Below are 24,868 nucleotides of genomic sequence, written 5' to 3' on the forward strand. Positions count from 1 at the left end.
AGAGCCTGGCATGTGTAAGTTGTATTTCACCACCTCAATACAGTGCACTTACACCCCCTTCCTGTCCAGACCAATTTTCAGCTTTCAGCGCTCTCACAGTTTGAATGACAATTACTCAGTCATGCAACACTGTACCCATATGAAACTTGCGTCCTTTTTTTCCACACAAATAGAGCTTTCTTTAAGTGGTATTTAATCACTAGTGGCTTTTTTTATTTTTTGTGCTATAAATTGAAAAAAACTTAAATTTTGTGAAAAAAATGCAATTTTCTTTGTTTCTGTCATAAATTTTGCTAATTAGTAATTTTTCTTCATAAATTTTGGCCAAAATGTATACTGCTACATATCTTTGTTAAAATAACCCACATTAGTGTATATTATTTGGTCTTTGTGAAAGTTATAGAGTCTACAAACTATGGTGCCAATTACTGAAAATTTATCACATCTGATCAGGCCTTCGGTGCATCAGCTGTATCTCCATTCTTGAGACACTAACAAGTCAGGAAAGTACAAATATACCCCAAATGACCCCTCATTTTTTTTCCCACAATTCTTTGCAAAATTAAGATTTTTTTTATTTATTTTTTACAAAATTGTCATATTATCAGGTTATTTCTCACACACAGCATATGCATACAACAAATTACACCCCAAAATACATTCTGCTACTCTTCCTGAGTATGGTGATACCACATGTGTGAGACTTTTACACAGCCTGGCCACATACAGAGGCCCAACATTGAAGTAGCACCTTCAGGCGTTTTACAAGCAAAAATGACACATCTCATTTCACAACCACCTATTACATTTTTGAAGGCCCTGGAGCACCAGGACAATGGAATTGCCCACAAAATTGCCCCATTTTGGAACGCAAACACACCAACGTATAATCTTTGAGGCAGAATGAGTTTTTTGAATGGCTCATTTTTTTCTAGTTTTTGGAAAATGTGGAAAAAAATGAAAACACATTTTTTTTTACACAAAGTTGTCCATTTATAAGATATTTCTAACACATAGCATGCATATAGCAAAAATTACACCCCAGAACACATTCTGCTACTCTTCCCTAGTATGGCGATACTGCATGTGTAGGACTTTTACACAGCCTGGCCACATAGAGAGGCCGAACATTGAAGTAGTACCTTCAGGCGTTCTAGGAGCATAAATTACACATCTCATTTCATTCCTACCTATCTCACTTTTGAAGGTCCAGGAGCACCAGGACAGTGGAATTGCCCACAAAATGACCCCATTTGGGAAACACCCCAATGTATATTTTACGAGGCATGGGCTGATGACAGGTACTCGGGTACTCTGATGGCCTGGTGACAGATACTCGGGTACTCTGATGGCCTGGTGACAGGTACTCGGGTACTCTGATGGCCTGGTGACAGGTACTCTGATGGCCTGGTAACTGGTATTTGGGTACTCTGAAGGGCGGTGATAGGCACTCAGGTACTCATATGGACTGTGACAGGTATCCGGGTACTCAGATGAACTGTGACAGGTACTCAGGTACTCATATGAATTGTGACACATACTCAGATGGACTGTCAGGTACTCAGGTACTCAGATGAACTGTAACAGGTACTCAGGTACTCGTATGGACTGGGACAGGTACTCGGGGTACTCTGATGGACTGTGACAGGTGCTCAGGTACTCTGGCACTCTGATGGGCTGTGACGGGTACTCGGGTACTCTGATGGACTGTGACAGGTACTCGGGTACTCTCATGGACTGTGACAGGTACTCGGGTACTCTCATGGACTGTGACAGGTACTCAGATGGAATAGACTGACAGGTACTTGGGTAGTCTGATGGACTGTGACAGGTACTCAGGTGGACTGACAGGTACTCAGTTACTCTGATGGACTGTGAGTGACAGGTACTATGATGGGTGGTGACAGGCCCTCTTTATTTTGGGGGGCAATCAGTATGATTGGTATGTACAGTAAGCGGTAACGAGATGTTACTGCAATCTCCTTCTCACACACGATCGGTGTGTGAGGAGGAGAACCCGGTAACATCTTCTTACAGTGGTTTGTTTACATTTAGTGATTGGCTGTGAAAGGATAATAGCCGATCACGTGGGTAAACAGCCGGCCAATGGCTGTTTACCAGTGTCGGTGATGAGCAGTGTTCCCGGGAGCACGCCGCCACTGACGTGCACAAGCAGCACACATGCGCCATGCACAGTGGGGGTGGAACCATCTGTGATCGGCCGTGACTTCATCACGGCCGATCACAAGGTAAACAGCCATACCCAATGGCTGTTCACCCCCCTCGGTGGCGAACTGTGTCTCCGTGACATGCCGCCACTGAAGCAACAGGGATGCACATGCACGATCGCGTGCATTCCCTGTTTAAATGGAAGGACGTCATATGGCGCCCTCCTGCCACAAGAGCCGCGCCGCCTGGCCATCATTTGACAGCCGGCAGTCGGCAAGCAGTTAAAAATGAGCGCTGTAAATACTGAATATCAGCTGTCTTCAGGCCGGTCACATGACTCGTGGCCACTTTCCAGCTCTGATAGATGTCTTCTGCGGGAGGGGTCGTGATCTCCCTCTGACACAAGAGGGAAATCCCGTGACCACTCATCTCCTCCACAGAAGCCACACATCAGAGCTGGAAAGCAGCCACCAGTCACATGACAGCTGATATTCAGTATTTTTAAATACAACTTACACACTGTGCTATACCAGCCTCTAATAGAGAGGCTGGCAGTGACAAATTTAATATTTTAATATTACAATAATAGCGGAAGGGGGGCGGGCGGGCCGGAGACAGACAGAGAGCGCTGACAGGGAGGAAGGAGGGGGCTGAGGGGGGAGAGAGGAGAGCAGAGAGCAGGCAGCCTATCACGGAGGAAGGCACTTTGACCACGGTGATCAAGGCGGAGCTGTGCTGGTTATTGTGATCTGTTTAGAGAGGGCATACAGAAAGTGGTAGGTATAGTTTTTATTTTTTTACAGTTTAGAGGGGGGCAGATTACATAGCACATGCACTGTGCTGTGCAACCTGCTTTAAGGGACCAGAATCTACATTTTGTTTTTTGGGGTTAACAAACACGTTAATAGTTATACTCACTGTGTTTCCTTCTCTGTGATTCTTATATTTCTTTCTTACTGTTATACATCATAATGAATGATCATATGAATATGTATCAACATCTTTTTTTTTTAACTTTTTCTCTTAATGGGCTTTGATGGGAAAATGCAGCATACTTTTGACATGAGTTTGAAATGCTTCTGAGATCATTCAGAATTCATTACAGTTGACATGCATATGACCAGCTTTAAGCAACTTTTCCATTCCCATAGACATGTTTTGGGAGAAGAACAGGTCTGAAGCAAAGCAAAAGCCTTAACACTTGTCCTAAAGTTCACCTTACACTATACAATCTGATTGTACTATATAATTTAGACTTACTTAAAACTACCGTATATACTCGAGTATAGGCCGACCCGAATATAAGCCGAGGCCCCCAATTTACCCCCAAAAAACTGGAAAACTTATTGACTCGTGTATAAGCCGAGGGTGAGACATGGCTGTCCATCCCTGTGTGTCCGTCCATCCCTGTGTGTGTGTCCGTCCATCCATCCCTGTGTGTGTGTCCATCCATCCATCCATCCATCCATCCATCCCTGTGTGTCCGTCCATCCATCCCTGTGTGTGTATCCATCCATCCCTGTGTGTGTGTGTGTGTGTGTGTGTGTGTGTGTATTCATCCATCCATCCATCCCTGTGTGTGTGTGTGTGTGTGTGTGTATCCATCCATCCATCCATCCGTGTGTGTGTGTGTGTGTGTGTGTGTGTGTGTGTGTGTGTGTCCGTGCAGCCTTGTGTGTGTGTCCAGCCTACCTGTGTCCCAAGCCTCCGTCCCGAGCCGCCGTCGTCCCGAGCCTCCTCTGTCCCGTGCCTCCTCTGTCCCGTGCCTTCCGGTGTCCCGTGCCTCCTCTGTCCCGTGCCTCCTCCGTCCCGTGCCTCCTCCGTCCCGTGTCGTGCCGATGGATCGCCGCTCTTCTCGGCGGCCATTCTACGATTCAAAAGCTGCGCCTCCGTCCTCCGCCTGTGATAGGCGGAACACTCAATTTCCCAGCAGCCTGTGTTCCGCCTATCACGGACATCCTCTCATACTCGTCCGTAGTATGAGAATGAACGGATGTCCGTGATAGGCGGAACACTGACTGCTGGGAAATTCAGTGTTCCGCCTATCACAGGCGGAGGCGGAGAAGGAGGCGCGGCTTTTGAATTTTAATGTCCGCCGTCTGTCTGCTCGATACGCTGATCGAGCAGTCAGACAGCGGTGACTCGAGTATAAGCCGAGGGGGCACTTTCAGCCTCAAAAAAGAGGCTGAAAATCTCGGCTTATACTCGAGTATATACGGTATGTAATATGAGGTCAAACCTAAACAATTCATTCAATTAGTATTAAATTAGACAGGCACTTCTATGACAAGTTGATGGAAGAATTCATGGGCCCAGGGGCCCCATGTGCATGGGTGGCCCATGATAACCATGCATTACGCGTATTTGCTGGAACAATCACAATTTTTACTAAGCTTTCCCAGGATGCCCATGTCCAGGCAGCGTCTCGGAACCTGTACTGTGCTGTCCTGATCCCAGTATTGTGCCCTCATCAACCCTACCGTACTGAGCCCTTCTGTCTCCCCCTCTGTACTGTGCCCTTTGTGTTGATTAGTCTTTGATTTATGGCATGTTTTCTTATTGTTTAAATTTGATTTCATGGAAAGTACTAATAAATATATGTTTAATTATTTCCGCTATTTATACTTTAATTCTTGAGAGTAGGTGTGTAAATTGGGGCAGGCTGGTAGGGGCCCCCGTGCATTACTTTGCCCAGGGACCCATGATGCTATTAAGATAGCCCTGGTAGAACTATGGTCACATTTAGTCTCACCAGTACTATGTATATAATATATATACAGTGTGTATATATGTATATAAACAGTATATAATTGTGTTGTTCAGTTTAAGTTTGGTGTTTTTTTTTTGCTGGAATTTGAGTCTACTGCTTGTCCACTGATCTTCATTAATGAACATGTGAGCTGATAGACTTCTTGAAAATTCCTGCACAATGTTATAATATTGAAATTAGTGTTATGGATACTCAAATGGCATACTTAGTCATTTTGTTTAGAAAATTTTTTTTATTATTTTTTCACTTTTGCTGTCTTTTACAACTTATACAGGTGGAAGACAAAGGCAGACATCCAATGTAATCTTGCCAAATGTTTCCAAGCAGCCTGTACCAAGTGAGGCTTCAAGTGATGGAGAGTCTGATGTAACTGGGGATGATGTACATTGTGCAGTACTGCTTGGTGATGATGTTATCTATGCAGAACTCAAAACTGAGGAATGCAACAACTCTACTACATTAATAACTGCTCCTGAAATTGCACGGTGTTCAAAAGTTGAGGAAACAGAAATACATAGCAGTTGTATGACAATAGAACCTGATCAGCACCAGTCAATGGTACCATTGAATGAAAGTGGCAGCACATGCACAGCCCCAAAAGACCCAGGTAAAGTTTAGCTACTACATATTATATAATATTTTTACCTCCTGCCTTTATTTTCTAAATTTCCACAATAAAGAAGTAGGTCCTTTATTTGTAATGATGGAATTCTACTTGTTGGAACTACATTAATTTCACAATGTAACTTTCAATCATTTTGTAGTAAAACCTGTTTTGATTGTATTTCTACTTTTCATTAATCACATCCTGTCTATCTTTGTTTATATTTTCCCATTTTATTTGTAAAATAAATCATTAGCATAAGAGAACACCATAACCTACTTTCTTACTCATTATGTAATATATTTCTTAGCAATGCTTATTCTGGGAAACCTGTATGTGTATGGTATACTGAGATGTCCCACTGAAAGCTTCACATGAAGTTCGATCCCAACCAAAATTTCTAGCTATGCTATTGCACATCCATTTTTCCTAGCCAAATGCAGAACTATATCAGCGATATTTTTTTTTAACAAAGAAACGATTTTTCTAAAACGACTCCTTTTTTGTGTGGATTGTGTTTATTGGGCAGCCAAGGTTCTACACTTGACTTCTGATAGCCTGTACTGAATAATACCCAGCACTGTTCATTTTCTCTGGTGAGTTATTTTCCCTTTATTGCTGCCTATCAGAATTGGGTGTTGACCCTTTTGACTTATATTTGGACATACATTTAGAATTACCCAGAAAGACATCAACAGGAGAAAGAGCATCAGAGGGAGAAGCTTTCCAGAGGAACTTATCTGAGCCTGTACTTAATACTTGAATGCAAGTGTTACATACAAGCCATCCCCATAAGATATTATAGCTTTAAAGCTCTCCCTGAGATTGGCAGATGGGGAGGAATCTACTGCCTGTAGCAAAATTTACTCCAGTGCTAGATCACCTGCACTCCTAACTTGATGCTAATATTGGCTACAGCTAACAAGCACCACTGAAAGAGCATCCGGATAGGGTTGCAAAACCAACACATAGGTAACAAAATATAATGAACTACTATGCCAAATGTAGGTCCACTCTGGATTACCAATTTACAAATATATACCTATTCTGATGTATAAAGAGAACAAAAGAAAAATTGTAAATGTATATGCTATAGAATGTCCTTATACTTTCTTGTAAAAATGATGTTAACCGTGACTTATATGCAACCGTTTGGAAAGGATTTTGCATGTGGACAGTAATATTTTTCAGCAGGTTGTAAGCTGTGTGTTATAACAAGCAATTTAATCACTGAATTGACAGTCCAATAAGCACAAGCAATGTACAATATCATAAGAATCTCTTTTGAGTTATGTATGACCACCCTTAAAGTAAACTTGTGGTCAAACTATACACATTAAAGTGTAAATATTCTTAACAAGCAATAAATTAACTTAAAAAAGCACTGTCTGACCTCTGTATCTGCAGGCACTGTTGAGTATGGATGAGCCGAACGTCCCCAAGCTGTGTAGTTTTTAACATTTTGACACTTTTTTCTGAAATGATAGGGGTACTTGTACCCCGTTACCATTTCACACAGGGGGGAGGCCGGGATCTGGTGGTCCCCTTGTTAAAGGGGTCTTCCAGATTACGATAAGCCCCCCGCCCGCAGACCCCCACAACCACCGGGCAAGGGTTGTGGGGATGAGGCCCTTATCCCCATCAACATTGTTTTAAATGACAATTTTTCCTTTAGAAATTTCATTTTGCTGTGATACTGTTCTAAACATGGAAAAAATGTGCCACTTTAAAGGCATACTATAGACACCCTCCAGGCACAATATTTAAAGGAATATTTCATTTTTATTGTTTCACTTTAAGCATTTAAAAAATCACTACTCTCAAAAAAACGGGCGTTTAAAAAAAGAAATCATTGCTACATGTCCCCTGGGGCAGGACCCAGGTCCCCAAACACTTTTTATCACAATAAAGCCTTTAAAATAAACACTTTTGATTTTTCATATTAGCGTACAATAGACTTTAACTGTGTTTCGAATTTACCCCGAACACCGCATATTGTTCGGTGTTCGCAGAACATCTGAACAACCAAAGTTTGAGCCGAACCGTTTTCCCATCCCTACTGTTGAGCATGTAATCCTCAAAGTTGACAGCAGAAGCACTGATGTTGTTCAAGTCTTATCTTAGCACCTCAGCTTCCTCTACCAGCAGGAGGAGCTGTGCTGCTCAGAGAAGTGCTTTAGTGTAGGGGTGTCCAACCTTTTGACCTTCCTGGACCACATTGAAAGAAGAGGAAGTTTCTTGGGTCACACATAAAATATACTAACCATAAGGATAGTTGATGAGCAGAAAAAGTCAGGCAGATCACAAGTTATCAATCGCTGATCTAGCTAATGTACTTATCTGAGTAATAAAACTTCATTTTTTGTAATATTGTTTAATTTAAAAGTGGGTAACATAAAGAATCAATATCTAGTTCGACGGATGTAGTAGCAATTCTCAATGAATTCTCAAAGTGCTCATCATATATTTTGGTTCTAATTTTTTCACTTCGTATGCTTCATCCTTGAAAATAGCTGCTCACAAATATAGCTGCTGCTGAAAACTGATGACGTGAATAAAGCGTGATTGTGAAGCGTGGGATATTTGTTTTTGGCAAGATAAAACTCATAAAAGTCCAGTAAAGAGACACTGACAAAATTTTCTTCGGTCATGTGCTCGTTAAGTGTAAACACATTTTTACAAAAAATCCCCCCCCCAAAAATCTATATTTTTAAGTAAGTTTACGATTTCATGTTGGGCTGCATTCATATCAGTCATCTTAGGATGCACGCACCCATAGGCCACAGGTTGAACACCCCTGCTTTATTGAGTTTGGTGTGAAACTTTGAGTATGAATTACTGCACAGTGCCAACAGCTACAGAGGTAATCAAGGGCTTGTTTTTCGGATTCACTTACCACTTGTTAAAATTTTGTTAAAGCTGATCAGATTAGATTTTGAGATATAGAGATTAAAATACTGAACGCAACATGTGACTAAAGAAATGCCCAGACATTTGGTCACAACAAAGCCAACAAATACATACTCAAACTTGGATAAGATTACAATATTATAAAAACACTCTTTCTTGTGTAGAAAAATTATGTCTGTAAAAGTACAAGTACATAATAATAAAATGGCAATATATGACAAAAATTGCATGCATTAAAGTGCTTCTCTTAATATCCTTTATAATTAAAAGCGCTTTGTACAAATAAAGGGTATAGTTACTCTGTCATATTGCAGCCTGGCTCTGTCCAGGTGTACCTCACCACTTCTGGGTGCACTGGAAAGTTGGCGTCACTTTCTGTAGCTCCACCCTGACGTACGTTTCATCTCCAATTTTTATGATGATGCTGCAGAGTTTGTAAAGGAGAAATTGGCTCAGTTCCTGGATTATTGATTCCCTGAGGGAAAAAGCGTATATTGACCAACTATCCTGAGTGGTGGTGGAGGCACATTGGTGCAGTGAAGTACTGAAGATTAATTGTGGACTATGTTGCACATTATTTGCACAAGAAACTTTAAATTATATAGGACACTCCAAAAAGCACTTTAATGCATGCAATTTATGTCACATATTGTATATTACTATATATAGCTGTACTGTGATTGGTGATGAAATATGGGAATTGCACTCTAATGTTTAAAGAGTGCTGCGTACTATAAGATCAGATTACTGGAACACTAACTGTGTTCTATGCAACAGTTAAGAGATTTTTTTCTTTTTCTTTTAGCACGGGTGATATTGTTCTGAATAGAAAAAATATAAGCAGACATTTTTAAGTTTTTTTCTGACAGCTTTATTTAACCCAAATATTTGGTTTATATATTTGTGAATGATTAGTAGACTCAAGCCTCATACACACAATTGGATTTTTCCACCGACAAAGCCTTGGACTTTTGTCCAAAGGGCGTTGGCCAAAAAGTTGTCTTGCATACAAATGGCACACAATTGTCTGCCAACAAACATGAACGTAGTGATATACTAGACATACTATGAGCCGATAAAGAGGAAGTTCAATTGTCAGATGCCACCCTTTGGGCTCCTTCTGCTAATTTTGTGTTAGTAGAAGTTTGGTGATTGTTGATTCGCGCTTTTCATTTTGCGCTTTTCAGTTTCTGAATGGCCGTTTGTCAACCAGCCATGTTGCGGAATCGGAGGAGATAACGTGTTTATTATTGGCCTTGGAGTTATTGCTTTGACTCCAGTCCAGTCCAGGAACAGGAGGAGGAGGATTTCTTGGACCAAAAAATTGGTTGCTTTATTAATCGTGACCAATTATGTCATATGTCAATGCTGCATGAGCTCCAGGAGAATAATCCGGATGATTTTCGGAATTATCTCTGGATGATGGACCCCTGCTTTCACCAACTCTTGGCGTTGTTGACCCCTATATTAGGAAGCAGGATACATGCATGAAGCTTTTATTTATTTTTTTGGTTGAATAATGATTTGATTTGTTATATGTTCTATATTTTTGGATGCATAGAATGCACTTTTTGGTTAAGTTCTATTGACAGATAGAATGTGCAAAAAAATTTTTTTAATGCACAATAAAAAAAATGTGGAGAATAATACTTGGCTATGTGTTTTCCTTCAAATGACAGTGTGGGAGTAGGCAGTTATATTTAAAAAAATACAAGGTAAAATTGACAAGAGACACCAACATAGTTGTATCTTTGATCTTAAAAACTACGGGATAATGGTGTTGTGGTAAATTGCCCAAAAAAATACAAAAAAAAAACAAGCATAATAATATTATTTTTGATATCACTAGAAAATAAAAGCCTTTTAAAATATGTTTAGCAGAACTCCATCAATATCACCAGCAAAGCAGCTTCATTATTATCCCATTAAAGAAGAAGAGAATGTGTGCTGCATTTCGAAATTTCATAATTCGGCGCGTCATAAATGTTAATTCTGCATTACAAATGCTAGTTTACAAGACTGACCGCTTCTGGCTCATCCTTGCTTCCGAGCATGCGTGTTTGTACTTTGGGCTTTTGTTGGACGGATAGAAAAATCCTACAACAGTTGTCCACAGAAAATTTATAAACCTGCCATCCAGCATTTGTCCACGGAAAGCTGGCCAACAATTGTCCGATGGAGCATACAAACGGTTGGATTTTGCGCCAATAGCCTGTCATCAACAAAATTCCCGTCAGAAAATCCAATTGTGTGTACGAGGCTAGTCCAGTCCAGTTTTACATAGTACAAGTTTTGTGCAAATTAAGTTTTGCATAAGTAGCATTTAAAGCTAATAGACTAAAGCTGGCCATAGAATTTCATTCAAAATGTTTAATTTTTAGAACACTAAGGCCGCGTACACACGCGGGGACTGTTCGGCCAACTTTGTCCGTCAAACAGTTTCGGCAAACAGTCCGCTCAAAATTAGCATGGACGGACATGGCCACACACGACGTACGAACAGTTTGCTGAAACCGTGCGCGATGACGTGAACGGCACGTACGACGGGACGAAAAATACGACGTCCTATACATTGCATTATAACTTTCGGCGTGTAAATCCTTTCTGAGCATGCTCGGAACTTAGTTTGTCGAACAAGCCTACACACGAGGGAACTGTTCGCTGAAACAAGGTTTCAGCGGACAGTTTTTCGGAAATTCCGAAAAACCTTGTTCAGCGGACTGTTCGCTGAAACTGTCCGCTGAACGCCCACACACGGGCGGACTGTCCGCCGAAACACTGTTCAGCGGACAAAGTTGGCCGAACAGTCCCCGCGTGTGTACGCGGCCTTATTCTGTTGTATTATCATTGGTGAGGGCTAAATGGCATTCATTTTCAACCATAATGATGGGAAAATTCGAAGAGGCAGGATGGAAAATCTTTCACAAATGAACAAGTTTCTAACAGTGAATGTGGTTTTCATTTGGGAATATCCATTGACTACAAAATTGAATGTTAAATGTAAACAAAATTTTAAAGTACTTTTTACAACATTTGTCGAGTAATCAAATGTATTGGGAATTTTTCGTAGAAGCATTCGTTCTAAAATCTACTAGTGTATGGCCAACTTTATCACTATAAATAACACATATGGATTTTAGCAACAACTGAAATACAGACTGTTTCTTTTGCAGATATTTTTTGTATGTTACAGTACTAACGACCATATATATGAACTTTCCTTTGTATTGTCTTTTCCAGATTTGTCTGAGAGAGCTTCCAGTTGCAGCAGCATCTATAAATCTTTCAGTGCATCATTTTCCCAACTGCGCACATCATTGTCATCCTTGTCTTCCAAATCTAAGGAAACATTTAAAAGCTCCTCCAGCATTGCTACTACAGTTCACGACAGAAAATCTCCACCGGCAGCCAGTGGATGCGGTAGCAGTGCCCCAAGTCCTGGACTATACAGTAAGAGTTGCTCTGGTAACGCCGACCTTCACCAGGCCTCCTCATATTCAGTGAGAAAATATTCACAGGCATCAGACTTTTCTCCTTTTGACAAAATGTGGCATGACCATTTTCTAAATCACTGGCCAGTCCTTCCGCCAATCTCCCCACAAAGAGGTTAATAAATGTTTATTTTTTTTTCTCTTCTTTCTGATTCCATATGGGCTTGTTCACAGGCCTTTGCTTGTGCGTGTTTGAATACTTGCTTGCCTTGACTGCTGTGAGGGAATTGTTCCACTAATGCTGGCCATCCTCAAATCAATGGGCGCACGTAACAACAGAAAGTGCCTCAGATGTAGTGGTTTCCACAGGTCCTTTGTTAGGTCTTTTGTCAAGCATTTTTGAACCTAATAAATAATGTCAAAAGCTTCTATCATGGCCAAAAATGTTCCTTTTCAAACATTTCTAATAGTATTTTTGTTCTGTCATGTCTCCCAGTGTTGCGAAGAATTTGTGCCGCACAATAGGAATGTGCTGTATCGCGTGCCGCTTAGGGCATTGTGCCGCTTTTTTTGTGGTGATCGTGACTCAGCAGCTACTTTGTTCTAAAAAAAAAAATTTTTGTTTCGCTTGATAAACGTATTAATGCCTAACAGTTTCTAATTGTATGATGTACTGTCCTGTCTAACGGCACACTTTTCGTTTTTTGGCTGTGCATGGTAGTTATTGAAGAACCTGTTCACAAATTTAATTATATGAGTCTTAGAAGCTCATAGAAGCATGCAGCAGATTTTATTTAGCCTTTCACCTGCCAGCAATGGCTGATAATATATATATAGCATAAAACTGTTGTTTGCACACAGCAAATGTTAATGTATTGTGGAAATAGTTAAATTAAGTTATATTAAGGCATGCAATGTTATATGCTTGATATTGCTGTAAACATGTTCTTTATCTATGCCAGTTTATGTTGTAGATTTAGTGGTCTTTTGCTATACTCTGAATACATACCTCACAACTTTTGAACTTCAGAATGAGGGACAATGAAGGAGTAAAAACACCTGCGGCGTGCTACGTCACAGTAAATTGTAGGCGTGGGCAAGCGTCTAGCAGTGGGAGGGGCTTACGTAATGTGGTTAAACAAAACCCATGCTTCCTTCTACCTATAAAATATGCTTTTATTGGTTCGTCTGAGCCTAACTTAAATAACTTAATTCAAATAGTCAGAGACTGCATAGCAGAGGTAAGGACATAATACAGAAGATGGTCAGATTGAGACTGCAGACGTGATACAAGAGATGGTCAGAAACTGCAGATATCATACAAGAGGTGGTCAGAGACTGTGGACATGATACAAGAGACATAATACAGGAGATGGTCAGAGACTGCAGACATGCTCCAACAGACTGTCAGAGACTACAGATATGATACAAGAGACATGATACAGGAGACTGTAGACATGCTCCAAGAGACTGTCGGAGACTGCAGACATGCTCCAAAAGATGGTCAGTGACTGCAGACATACAACAAGAGACTGTCAGAGACTACAGATATGATACAAGAGACATGATACAGGAGACTACAGACATGCTCCAAGAGACTATCAGAGATTGACCACATGGTCAGAGACTACAGACATGCTCCAACAGACTGTCAAAGACTACAGACATGATACAAGAGACATGATACAGGAGGCAGTCAGAAACTGTGGACATGCTCCAAGAGACTGTCAGAGACAGCAGACATGCTCCAAGAGACTGTTGGAGACTGCAAACATGCTCCAAGAAACTGTGGAGACTGCAGAGATGCCCCAAGAGATGGTCAGTGACTGCATGCTCCAAGAGACTGTCAGAGACTGCAGACATGATACAAGAGGTGGTCGGAGACTGCAGACATGATGCAAAAAATGGTTCAGAGACTGCAGACATGATACAGAAAATGGTCAGAGACGGCAGACATGCTCCAAGAGACTGTCGGAGATGACAGACATGCTCCAAAAGACTGTTAGAGACTGCAGACATGCTCCAAGAGATGGTCACAGACTGCAGACATGCTCCAAGAGACTGTCAGAGATTGCAGACATGGTCAGAGACTGCAGACATGCTCCAACACACTGTCAGAGACTACAGACATGATACAGGAGACAGTCAGAGACTGCGGACATACTCCAAGAGACTCTCAGAAACTGCAGACATGCTCCAAGAGACTTTCCATTAATTCTACAGACACTTCCCTCACTGTCCTCATGGGTGTTTGTACAATGAGATTGTATAGTGTATGTCTTTATACACCTAAAATTACTAGTTGCACTTTTAGTGCCATTAATTATTAATGGCGCACCAAACACAGAAGCAAACACACATTTTGCCAAATGCTGCAAAATGCACAGTAAAAGACACGCAACCCGCAAAACGGCAAAATGTCCCATTAACCACATGTAGTGCAGCCAATTGAAATCAACAGGTTGCCCTATGCGTGTCTCAGGAAAAACGAGACACAAAATGTACGCTTCCACTATGCTAGGTGTGAATGGGGCCTGAAAGGGAAATTGGTGTGTTAACACAAGAACAATGAGACTCCATTCACATCTGTGTGTTTCCTTGCATTTCAGAAATGTGCTGCACCAAATATCGCAGTAAAAGTTCTGAAGCTTCTTTGGGGCAATTTCTGTGTGTAGGGCAGCACATTCAGGTGGATGGGCTGCCCTATGTGTGATGAGTGAAAATTCTCCAAAACACCACCCCACCTCACTATAAAAAAAAAGACGCAAGTGGGAATGCGAGTTTTCACTATGCAGAGATGTGATAGGTGCTTGAGAGCTGAGTGTTTCTGTTCACTCCCTCCTATGTACTTGTATAAAGATGACCATACCCTATGCAATCTGATTGTATATGGTGTATTTAGTGAGAAGGGTGATCACTGATTGATTGCATTTCATTTAAAAATGCAAAATGCAAAATGCAAAAATGCAGCTGGGATGGGGTGGGTGGCTGATGCAGGTTGTGTGCTAATGAGGTCAGCTAGTCAAAACTCCTTCCTGTATCATAACCTATCAGGAAGTAAAACATTACAAATGAATACATCTGGAAACATGGATGAGGACAAATAAAGTAAGTGATTGTAGAATTAATGGAAAACGTTGATATTTTTGTAAAAAGGGTACATGAATACTATATTGGTACATAGGGGAGCTGGAATTTAGAGAAAAAAATGTGAACAAAGGTGAACGTATCCTTTAAAATAGGTGTAAAGTGCTTGTAAAACACATCTGACATTCACTGCAGTGAAACTGCTTTGACTAAAAATCACAGTGTACATGTAGGCAAAAATATGTTTCAGAATACAATAAAACATCAATCCAATGTATAATTTACAGACTTTGCAATTTGGATTATATTAAATTAGGTAAAATAATTTTTTAAATACATGATTGCACTGGTGCATTTGAACTCTCTTGGGACAGCAGTGTTTGTTAATATAGTATTTGTGCCAGTCAGCAATCCATGAACAGCTTATTTAAAAGCATGGAAATGTGTCACTTTGCAAGAGCTCTAAATATCTATCTTGAAAGTGCTGCTGCACTGCAGTTTTCACACAGTATAGCTGCAGTCACAAAAAGAGTGAATAGGCACTTTTAGGACTTTCATGAAAATTGTCTAGAAGCACAAAAGTAAATTAATATTCATTTTTCCACTAAAATGTAGGCCATCATTTCTTTAAAAAATTTAAACAGAACAGATATTGTGACTGATCAGTTACTTCATAAGAACTTTATGCATTTGGCTATTATTTTTAAATTATATATTAAAAGCTGAAATATATCTAAAGCAATGTTGAAGCTGATTTGTTTTTAAAGGTGCAGTATCCACTGTGCTTTCCTATCTAGAGAGTTATGCCGCGTACACGCTACCGGAGTTTCTGGCAGACTAGGTCCGACGGACCAAATATTAACCACCTCAATACAGTGCAGTTACACCCCCTTCCTGACCAGACCAATTTTCAGCTTTCAGCGCTCTCACAGTTTGAATGACAATTACTCAGTCATCCAACACTGTACCCATATGAAACTTGCGTCCTTTTTTCCACACAAATAGAGCTTTCTTTTAGTGGTATTTAATCACTAGTGAGCTTTTTATTTTTTGTGCTATAAATAAAATAAAATGTAAATTTTGTGAAAAAAATTACTTTTTCTTTGTTTCTGTCATAAATTTTTGCTAATTATTTTTCTTCATAAATTTTGGCCAAAATTTATACTGCTACATATCTTTGGTAAAAATAACCCACATTAGTATATATTATTTGGTCTTTGTGAAAGTTATAGAGTTTACGAACTATGGTGCCAATCACTACAAGTCAGGAAAGTACAAATACCCCCCAAATGACCCCTTTTTACAAAGTAGACATCCCAAGGTATTAAGTAAGTAGCATGGTGAGTTTTTTTAAGTTGTTATTTTTTCACACAATTCTTTGCAAAATGAAGATTTTTTTATTTTTTTTATTTTTTTTTACTAAATTGTCATAATATCAGGTTATTTCTCACACACAACATATGCATACAACAAATTACACCCCAAAATACATTCTGCTACTTTTCCCGAGTACGGCGATACCACATGTGTGAGACTTTTACACAGCCTGGCCACATACAGAGCACCAACATTGATGTAGTACCTTCAGACGTTCTATGAGCAAAAATGACGCATATCATTTCTCAACCACCTATTACACTTTTGAAAGCCCTGGAGTACCAGGACAATGGAATTTCCCATAAAATGACCCCATTTTGGAAAGCAAACACCCCAACGTATAATCTGTGAGGCATAATGAGTCTTTTGAATGGTTAATTTTTTTCCAGAAGTTTTTGGAATATGTGGAAAAAAATTAAAACGCATTTTTTTTTTACACAAAATTGTCAATTTATAAGATATTTATAACACATAGCATGTATATAGCAAAAATTACACCCCAAAATACATTCTGCTACTCCTCCCGAGTATGGCGATACTACATGTGTAGGACTTTTACACAGCCTGGCCACATAGAGAGGCCGAACATTGAAGTAGTACGTTCAGGCATTCTAGGAGCATAAATAACACATCTCATTTCATTCCTACCCATCACACTTTTGAAGGTCCTGGACCACCAGGACAGTGAAATTACCCACAAAATGACCCCATTTTGGAAAGCAAACACCCCAACATATATTCTATGAGACATGGGCTGCAAATAGGTACTTGGGTACTCTTATGGGCTGGAGATAGGTACTCGGGTACTCTGATGGCCTGGTGACAGGTACTCAGGTACTCTGATGGCCTAGTGACAGGTACTCGCGTACTCTGATGGCCTGGTGACAGGTACTCGGGTACTCTGATGGCCTGGTGACAGGTACTCGGGTACTCTGATGGCCTGGTGACAGGTACTCGGGTACTCTGATGGCCTGGTGACAGGTACTCTGATGGTTTGGTGACTGGTATTTGGGTACTCTGAAGGGCGGTGACAGGTACTCATATGGACTGTGACAGGTACTCGGGTACACAGATGAACTGTGACAGGTACTCGGGTACTCAGATGAACTGTGACAGGTACTCGGGTACACAGATGGACTGTGACAGGTACTCGGGTACTCAGATGGGCTGTGACAGGTACTCGGGTACTCAGATGGGCTGTGACAGGTACTCGGGTACCCTGATGGACTGTGACAGGTACTCGGGTACCCTGATGGACTGTGACAGGTACTCGGTACTCTAATGGACTGTGACAGGTACTCGGTACTCTAATGGACTGTGACAGGTACTCGGTACTCTAATGAACTGTGACAGGTACTCGGTACTCTAATGGACTGTGACAGGTACTCGGTACTCTAATGAACTGTGACAGGTACTCGCGACTCTAATGGACTGTGACAGGTACTCGGTACTCTAATGGACTGTGACAGGTACTCGGTACTCTAATGGACTGTGACAGGTACTTGGGTACCCTGATGGACTGTGACAGGTACTCGGGTACTCAGATGGGCTGTGACAGGTACTCGGGTACCCTGATGGACTGTGACAGGTACTCGGTACTCTAATGGACTGTGACAGGTACTCGGTACTCTAATGGACTGTGACAGGTACTCGGGTACCCTGATGGACTGTGAAAGGTACTCAGGTACTCAGCTGGGCTGCGACAGATACTCGGGCACCCTGATGGACTGTGACAGGTACTCGGTACTCTAATGGACTGTGACAGGTACTCGGTACTCTAATGGACTGTGACAGGTACTCGGGTACCCTGATGGACCATGACAGGTACTCGGGTACCCTGATGGACCGTGACAGGTACTCGGGTACCCTGATGGACCGTGACAGGTACTCGGGTACCCCGATGGACCGTGACAGGTACTCGGGTACCCCGATGGACCGTGACAGGTACTCGGGTAACCTGATGGGCCGTGACAGGTACTCGGGTACCCTGATGGGCCGTGACAGGTACTCGGGTACCCTGATGGGCCGTGACAGGTACTCGGGTGTGCCATGACAGGTACTCGGGTACTCTGGTGTGTCGTGACAGGTACTCGGGTACTCTGATGTGCCGTGACAGGTACTCGGGTACTCCGATGGGCTGGGACAGGTACTCGGGTACTATGATGGGCTGGGACAGGTACTCGGGTACTCTGATGGGCTGTGACAGGTACTCGGGTACTCTGATGGGCTGGGACAGGTACTCGGGTACTCTGATGGGCTGGGACAGGTACTCAAATACTCTGATGGACTGTGACAGGTACTCAAATACTCTGATGGACTGTGACAGGTACTCTGATGGACTGTGATTGACAGGTACTATGAGGGGTGGTGACAGGTCCTCTTTATTGGGGGGGGGGCAGGCAGGCAATCAGTGTGATTGGTATACACTAGGCGGTAACGAGATGTTACCGCAATCTCCTCCTCACACACGATCGGTGTGTGAGGAGGAGAACAACCCGGTAACATCTCGTTACCGCGGTTTGTTTACATTTTAGTGATCGGCTGTGAAAGGATCACAGCCGATCACGTGGGTAAACAGCCGGCCAATGGCTGTTTACCAGCGTCGGTGACGAGCAGTGTTCCCGGGGAACACGCCGCCACCGACGTGCACGCGCAGCGCGCTCACGATCGCACGCATGCGCCATGCACAGTCGGGGTGTGACCATCTGTGATCGGCCGTGACTTCATCACGGCCGATCACGTGGTAAGCAGCCATAACGAATGGCTGTTCACCCCCTTCGGTGGCGAGCGGTGTCTCCGTGGCAGGCCGCCACCGAAGAAACAGGGATGCCTGCGCACGATCGCGCACATTCCCTGTTTAAACGGGAGGCCGTCATATGACGGCCTCCCGCCACAATAGGTGCGCCGCCTGGCCGTCATTGGACGGCCGGCGGTCAGCAACTAGTTAAAAATAGCTATTGGCTACTGGCTATTGAACTTCCTTTTTTAGTCCCATCTTATGCCATCAAGTTCAAAACGAACGGACTTTCGAATGGACTGCTGAAAGTCAGTCGGGAAGACCGTTGGACCTAGTCTGCAGGAAAGTCCGGTCGTGTGTACGCAGCATTACTGATCTACACTACTGTGCAATCGTTTTAGGCAGGTGTGAAAAAATGCTGTAAATAAAGAATGCTTTCAGAAATAGAAGTGTTAATAGTTTATTTTTATCAATTAACAAATGGAGAATAAATGAACAGAAGAGAAATCCAAATCCAATCAATATTTGGTGTGACCACCCTTTGCCTTCAAAATAGCATAACTTCTTCAATTCTTCTAGGTACTCTACACTTGCACACAGTTTTGAAGTAACTCGACAGGTACATTGTTCCAAACATCTTGGAGAACTAACCACTGATCTTCTGTGGATGTAGGCTGCCTCAAATCCTTCTCTGTGGAAGCCAAACCATCATTTCCAGGACTCCTTGTTCTTTACGCTAAACATAGTTATTAATGACATTGGCTGTATGTTTGGGGTTGTTGTCCTGTTGTAGAATACATTTTGGGCCAATCACACATCTCCCTGATGGTATGGCATGATGGCTACGTTTCTGCCTATATTTTTCAGCGTTGAGGACACCATTGATTCTGACCAAATCTCCAACTCCATTTACATTTGCAGAAATGCAGCCCCAAACGTGCAAGGAACCTCCACCAAGTTCCACAGTTGCCTGCAGGAACTCATTATTGTACTGCTTTCAATCCCTTCGGTGAAAAAACTGCCTTCTACTAAAGCCAAATATTTACAATTTTGACTCATCAGTCCAGAGCACACATTCTTCGGCACCCCATTTCCTATGTTTTCATGCATAGTTGAGTCACTTAGCCTTGTTTCCATGTTGGAGTTATGGCTTTTTGGCCACAATTCTTCCATGAAGACTGCTTCTGGCCAGACTTCTCCAGACAGTTAATGGGTGTACCTGGGTCCCACTGGTTTCTGATGGCACTGCTGGACGTCATCTGATGTCAAAGGGAAGTAAGCAAGATGTGTCTTTTATCTGCTGCATTAAGTTTCCTTGTCCGACCACTGCGTCTACAGTCCTCAATGTTGCCCCATTTACTTGTGCTTCTTAAAAAGAGCTTGAACTTCACATCTTGAAACCCCAGTCTGCTTTGAAATCTTTGCCTGGGACAGACCTTGCTGATGCAGTATAACTGCTCTGTGTCTTGTTGCTGTGCTTAGTTTTGCCATGGTGTATGACCTGTGACATGAAACTGTTTTCCACAACCCCACCTTAGTAGCAGAGTTTGGCTGTTCCACACCCAGTTTTAAGCCTCCTACACAGCTTTTTCTGTTTCAGTTAATGACTGTGTTTCAGCCTACATATAAAATGAATGATCATTAGCACCTGCTTGATATAATTATTTTTGTAGCACCCTGATGTTTAGGCAGGGCTGCTATCAAATTTAGTAGCCAGGTGATAATTGCCTTAGCCAATTGTTAGGAGAGCAATTGATTTACCCCTAATTCTGGAATTACTGCACTTCTCTCTTCTGTCACTAGGTGGTGGCATTGTAGCTGGTGACATTAGATAAGACAAGGGCATAGCAAGAACAGATTATAAGTGGATGGGATGTCTCAGTCAATTGGCAGGGGCTTCTTTAAGTCCCTTGGCCTACTGGGAGATCCTATTTATTTGGGTGGAGTGAGGAGATTGGGATTCTATGCCACCTGGATGGCTGTCCACCTGTCTGGGTGGACGTGTGTTATGCTGCCCCAGGCTGCTAGGTCGTAAGCCTGAGGCCTATCCTGGGGACATCTGGCTGCTAGGCTGTCTGAGGGCCTATCCAGAAGCAGGAGAGTAGTGCAGGGTTAAGACTGTGGGCTTGTAGTCCAACCAGAAGTAGCGGTTCCGCCGTACAGGGAACCAACTGTGGTCAGACGTAGAAAGGGAAAGCTGTCGCCACTAAAGGACCATCCACCTTGTTGCCGGAGACTACTGTGAGTAAGCTGAGGACAGTACCAGAGCAGACTTCTCACCAGTCGGGGATGATGAAAAAGTGGGAAAACCTCAGCAAGTGTCCAGTCCTGGACCCAGCGGGACAGCAGAGGTGACACTTGCGGAGCAACAGTGTGTGCCAAGCCAGGGACCTAGCGTGTCAGCAGGGGTGACGCTTGAAGAGTATCTGTGAGTGCCAAGCCAGGGACCCAGCAGGGAAGCAGGGTGACATTTGAGGAAGATACTGAGTGCTAGAAGTGGAAGAGCTCAGGGGATCCAGTGGCTATTGGATCCAATGTCTAGTGAAAGACTGGGAGTTCATTGAGTGAAGACCCACAGTGAGTGAATGTGGAGTAAGCTGAGAACTGTTTGTGTTGCAAATAAATCTCTTTGGATTCAAAAAGTGTCTGGCGCCCACCATTTCATCTTGCATTACACCCACCATGCCTTGTAACCCACTCTACACAGAAGGATGTTGGCTGCCCTTAACTCTGGAGGTCAATATATACAGTATTTAAATAGCACCAACAGATTTTGCAACACTTTACAAAATGAAGGCAGACATTACAGTTACAATACAATTTGGTACAAGAGGAATTAGAGAGCCCTGTTCATTGGAGTTTACAATTGGTTAGTCATATACCTGACTAATCCTAGAAAAGTCCTGACTTTGCGCAAGTGTACAAAGTGTGCAAGTGTACGTACTGATGCTTACTGAAGCCAAAGAGTAGACACACCAAATATTGATGTGATTTAGATTTTTCTTCTGTTCGCTCACTTTGCATTTAGTAAATTGATAAAAATAAACAAGATGTTTCATACTTCAAAGTCTAGGTCTGGTCAGTTTTGCAAATATTGCTAGAGGTTCACAAATGTTGGGGCTAACCCCATTGAAGTACATGGGTGTAAAATCCTTCTTTTCAATTCTAGCTATCTGTAGGGCTAGTAAGGAGCTGGACACTACCACAAAGAACATTGAATTTTTCCTCATGCAGAATTGTTGAATTGACTCTCCCTATCAGCTCCAACCTCCAACAGACTTCAGCAATATGGCTACTGTGAACTGAACCTTTCAAAGAAATGGGGCTGGGTTATTCATTCCTTCTGTTGACTCTTGTATACAGTAGGCCATTTCTTATTTCAGCCAAAAGCTGGCAATTGGTGAAATTTGTGAATCCAGGGCATTAGCTGCAATCCCTTGGTATTTGTGAACCTTAAAGAGGATTATTACCCTGTAAACAAATACTGTAGCTGCTGACCTTTAAAAAACACACATTTACCTGTCTCATGATCCAACGATGTCCTCACTTGAACCGAGTCTTTTCTGGTCTTCGGGTCCATCTCAACTGTGGGCAGCCAACTGTGACTTCTTACGCTTTACGGCTGCCTGCCCACTTTGCAATGTGCAAGCTGCGCTGCAACCCGTGAATGGTCCCGCAGTCTCCTGGATGTAAGAAGCTGCTGCGTAAGAGGAAGCAAACTTCTGCTTGGTTTGCCATAGCAATCTGATTGTAAGTGGGAGTGGAGTGGATGCCTGTCAAAATCAGGTCGCCCCCCCCCCCCCCCAATAAAGACGCCCAAATATACAAGAGGAGTATGGGAGGAGGGTAAAGTTCCACTTTAATCTCATCCTTATTCACTGGCTACTTATTTCAGGTCAGTGACTCACTGGATAGTAAAGCCTCAGGATGATAGCTCTGGAACTTGAACCTCAAAAGCATGCCAGCTTTATCAGTTGCCATATTTCCATTATTAAAGGTTCCCTGATGACCATTCTTCACTGACTTTAATATGAGAAAGTTTTGAATTGCATCTAAACTGCTTCTGTACTGTTTTCTGTCACTAATGAATTATATTTACTATAACAAATAGCTGCATACACAAGCCTTAAAAAAATTATAGATTGCCCCCATACACAGGATGATGTGGCTGCCTGAAACATCCTTCATGGTTTGGGCACAGACTCTGCTAAGATTTTAACCTGGTTGACCAAATCTGACTAAAATGGGTGTTTAAGAGGTTCAGCTTCTAAAGCCAGTCTCAGAATAAGGAGCTATTCTACTTTATTTTATTAATCCAATTGGGTCCAACCACAATCTAAGTCCTGATAAATAGTGTACTTTATAGCCCTTGAATCACTTTGACTTGCTATCTACGGCTTCTATAATAAGATAGTCACGTTCTGATCCTAAAATTATTGGTGTGGTAATTCTCTTTTCCTATACCTTCCTCTATGTTATCCAAGGCCCCCATGCCCTTTTGTGTTTGAGTACTGCCTATTCAGAACAATTGCACTTCAAGATATACTGTAGACTTTACTTTGCACATAGACAATTAAAAGTAACCCTTGGCCCAGCGCCTTCTACCCACACTCTTGATATGGGTGTTTGGCATGGATATTAAATGCCCATATTGGATGTGGGACCGTAAAGTAGTTTTCAGGGAAAAAGGCATATTTGCACTGATGTAGCCCTTATATGACTGCATCTTTCATCCTAATGCCGCTTACACACGATCAAACAATCCGGTGGAAAAGTCCGGCAAACTCAAGTCCGCCGGACAATCCGCCCGTGTGTAGCCTCCGGCGGACTTTTTTTACCCAAAAGTATGGCGGACTTAGAAAGTATTTTTGCACTCCAATCTTCCCGCCGGACTCGCATTTCGGCGGACAATCCGGCCGTGCGTGTGCCAGTCCGCCGTACTTTTAAAATGAACAGACTTTTCCCGCCCGGAGAAAAGTCCGCTCATTTTGAACACGTCTCCAGGTAGCCGGGGCCAGCGAAGGAGGCGTTGCTGGCCCGTCACCTGGTATGGACTTAAAGGGGAACCCCAACGCAGAAAAAATCGGCGTGGGGGTCCCCCCAGGTCCACATCAGACCCTCGTCCGAGCACGCTACCCAGCCGGCCAGGAAAGGGGGGGACGAGCGAGCGCCCCCCCCTGAGCCGTACCAGGCCGCTTGCCCTCAACATGGGGGGTGCCTTGGGGAAGGGAGGGCTGCGCGCCCCCCCACCCCAAAGCACCTTGCCCCCATGTTGATGAAGACAAGGGCCTCTTCCTGACAACCCTGACCATTGGTTGTCGGGGTCTGCGGGCGGGGGCTTATCGGAATCCGGGAGCCCCCTTTAATAAGGGGGCCTCCGGATACCGCCCCCCCCCACCCTATGTGAATGAGTATGGGGTACAATGTACCCCTACCCATTCACCTGTAAAAAAAAAGTTAAAAAAAACACAACACACAAGGGTTAAAATAGTTTATTGCACAGCTCCGGGGGTCTTCCGTCTTCGGGGGTCTTTTCGCCGGACTCCTCCGCTATCTTCTGCTAGCTCTTTTGCTAGCGGAGGAGCCCAGCTTTCTTCTTCGCCGCCGCCCTCTTCTTCCGACTTCGGGGGTCTTGTCCCCCTCTTCGGTTCTTCTTGCCGGGCCACCGCACCTGCTTCTAGCTCTTTTACAGGCGGTGGCCCGGTCTTCTGCGGACTTTCCTCCGCGCGTGTGGGCGAGTCTGTTCATTTCAAAAGTACGGCGGATAGTCCGGCGGACTTAGT

The 24,868-nt window shown here is 42.9% G+C and overlaps 1 protein-coding gene across 2 annotated transcripts in view; it reads left to right on the forward strand.

Annotated features, from left to right (window-relative positions):
• The window catches only part of LOC143962744 (uncharacterized), a 435,927-nt gene that overhangs the window by 154,660 nt on the left and 256,399 nt on the right, over positions 1-24,868 (forward strand). The window contains exons 4-5 of one of the 2 annotated variants that reach the window (XM_077472147.1): positions 5,214-5,546; positions 11,694-11,903. In XM_077472147.1, coding sequence (XP_077328273.1) covers positions 5,214-5,546; positions 11,694-11,903 — 543 coding nt within the window. Of the gene's footprint in view, positions 1-5,213; positions 5,547-11,693; positions 12,060-24,868 lie in introns of both variants that reach the window. The other variant, XM_077472146.1, reaches the window with a different exon arrangement.

This window comes from Lithobates pipiens, unplaced genomic scaffold, assembly GCF_037356315.1.
Source record: "Lithobates pipiens isolate NorthernLeopardFrog02 unplaced genomic scaffold, aLitPip1_a1.2 Scaffold_8, whole genome shotgun sequence".
Classification (NCBI taxonomy): Eukaryota; Metazoa; Chordata; class Amphibia; order Anura; family Ranidae; genus Lithobates; species Lithobates pipiens.